This window comes from Dendrobium catenatum, unplaced genomic scaffold (assembly GCF_001605985.2).
Source record: "Dendrobium catenatum unplaced genomic scaffold, ASM160598v2 fragScaff_scaffold_557, whole genome shotgun sequence".
NCBI classification, from domain to species: domain Eukaryota; kingdom Viridiplantae; phylum Streptophyta; class Magnoliopsida; order Asparagales; family Orchidaceae; genus Dendrobium; species Dendrobium catenatum.
The window spans coordinates 566109-568716 of record NW_021319019.1 but is presented as its reverse complement, the minus strand read 5'-3'; the positions used below and the strand labels follow the sequence as shown (position 1 = coordinate 568716).

The 2608-nt window shown below is 39.6% G+C and overlaps 1 protein-coding gene across 1 annotated transcript; it reads left to right on the top strand.

Moving 5' to 3' along the window:
• The first annotated feature begins 418 nt into the window (after positions 1-418).
• LOC110102213 (AP2/ERF and B3 domain-containing protein Os05g0549800) lies at positions 419-1680 on the top strand. The gene has a single exon (XM_020830439.2). The coding sequence runs from the start codon at positions 524-526 to the stop codon at positions 1538-1540; it is 1017 nt and encodes a 338-aa protein (XP_020686098.1). The 5' UTR covers positions 419-523; the 3' UTR covers positions 1541-1680.
• Positions 1681-2608: the final 928 nt, after the last annotated feature.

Genomic DNA, 2608 nt, shown 5'->3' with positions numbered 1-2608 from the left:
AGATGAGTGTAATATAAATTTTAACTAATTTATTTTTATTATATTTGATAAAAGTAAATAATTTAAAATTTATTCTATTCAAAATTTGAAAATGATAGTTTCCTTTTATTTATCTCTGAAAATAAATATATATATTAGAAATTCTTTTTATAAAAATCAATATGAATTATTTTTTTTGTGGAGCTAATTAATTAAGAATTTTGACTTTTAATTAAGAGATATTATATATTTGTCGGCTTTAATTTGCTATTACAAAAAATTATTTATATAAAATTTTATTAAAGATGAAAAGTTAAATTCAAAAGGTAAATTTAAATTTATAAGTAAAATGGATAAAGATGACTTGTATAAATTGTGATAAGAAAAGTCTTATATATATATAAATTTTTATAAGATATGTTCCTTATATAATTTTTGTCGCTCCTCTTCCCTCGAATCTTCCTATCCCAACCTCTGCTATATAACCCCCACATCTAAGCAGCGCAACCATTCCTCCATAAACACCAGCTCCACCTCTCCATTAATGGACAGCAGCTCTTGCATAGATGAATCTTCCGCAAGCAGCGACGCCGGCGCCGCCATACTCTCCCCTTCTCCTACCCCACCGTCACCACCGCCTCCCCTCCAACGCATGGGAAGCGGCACCAGCACGTTAACAATCGCCGAATCATCATCAGAGTCACGAAAGCTCCCATCTTCCCAGTACAAAGGGGTCGTTCCCCAACCCAACGGCCGCTGGGGCGCTCAGATCTACGAGAAGCACCAACGCGTTTGGCTCGGCACCTTCAACCTCGAACGCGAAGCCGCTTGCGCTTACGACGCCGCTGCCCAACGCTTCCGCGGCCGCGATGCAGCCACCAACTTCCCCCCTCTTTCACCCGACGCACATGAGCTCGCTTTCCTCCTTTCTCGCTCTAAAGCAGAGGTTGTTGACATGCTTCGCAAGCACACTTACCTCGACGAGCTCCACCACTCGCGGCTCCGCCTCTCGCCGCCTCCTTCATTCCTCCCCTCCGCTTCGAAGCCACCGCGCGAGCATCTCTTCGATAAATCCGTTACGCCGAGCGATGTCGGCAAGTTAAACCGTCTTGTGATTCCAAAGCAGCAAGCTGAGAAGCATTTTTCATTGCCAGGAGTCGTCGGCGGCGAAGGAGCAAAGGGCCTACTTCTAAGCTTCGAGGATGGCGTCGGGAAGGTGTGGAGGTTCAGGTACTCGTACTGGAATAGTAGTCAGAGCTACGTTTTGACTAAGGGGTGGAGCAGATTCGTGAAGGAGAAAGGGTTAAAGGCAGGGGATACCGTTGGGTTCTACCGATCAAAAGGCGGAGATGGACAGCTCTACATCGAGTGCCGGATTCGCGCCGCCGTTGATGGCGGAGTGTCGCCGGATAAAGTTTTCAGGTTGTTTGGTGTGGATATAATGAAGGCTGCGGTGGGAGCGAATGAGAATGGGAAGAGGGGTCTAGAAGCGATGGAGGCGGCGATGTCAGGTCCGGGCTCGGTGGGTTGGTTTAAGAAGCAGTGTGTGGTGGGTATGTAGTGGGTGTAAGAACAGTCGGTTTTTCAATTGTAATTAGTTAGGAAAGGAGTTGTAAGGTTTTGTATACATAATTTTTTGGTCATTTCGTTTTGTTCAATCAATAAAAATCTCGAGTCAAATTCTTAGAGCGTGGAAATAAATTATACTCTTCTCTCTATGCGGTAATCTCAACTTCGTTTTCACCATTTAAATATGATTAGGAGGGCTTATCTAAACAGTACTTTAAATATTATAATTTATTTATCTAACATATCTAAATGTAATTATCCGCACAAATATCACTCAAAACACTCAAATGATATAAAAATGTATTATTAAGAGTCCACATCACGTTGCCATATTTGAATGCCACTAAGCCTTCACCATATGTCCCTCTCTCATCTCATTTATCTCTCTCTTTCGATATATTCAGACGGTGTCAGAAACATCAACGAGCCTAACGATGATGAGATTGGATGGCTCATGGGAGAGTAATCGACCAATTCAGGTGATGAGAGTAGGTATTAATATGTCCAAGCGTGATGTGCTAGCTTGAGGAGGAACTCACTGGGCAGGAGAGATTATTACGTGCAGGGTCTGGAGATAGATAATTGTTTGGTTTTGTAACTGTGAATACTAAAAACGCAGTTATAGTTCACTACTACGCTTTTAATGTTCACCCTGCGCTTTTACTGTTCACAGTTGCAAAACCGAACGGTTCTACTTATCATGGCATCAACAAATTAGGAGTGGTGTATCGGACAATATTCATTAAGAAAGAAAACGGATTGCTGGATGATATAAATAATGAAATTTATTAGTTGAATATGTAAATTTTCTAAAAAAAAATAATAATAATGCTTCCCACATGTATAAGTTAAAAAAAATTTAACGCGTGATATATGATAGTTTAAATATAAAAGTTGTATGATGCAAAAATATTGAATTGATTTCCCATTTTTTATATGTAAAAAAATAATACAAATGTATTAAATTGTAAGTTGTGAAGAGCACTTCTCTTGTAAAACTAATTCAACAAAATCAGATTTTTTTATTTTATTTTATTATATTTAAGAATCTATTGCATGC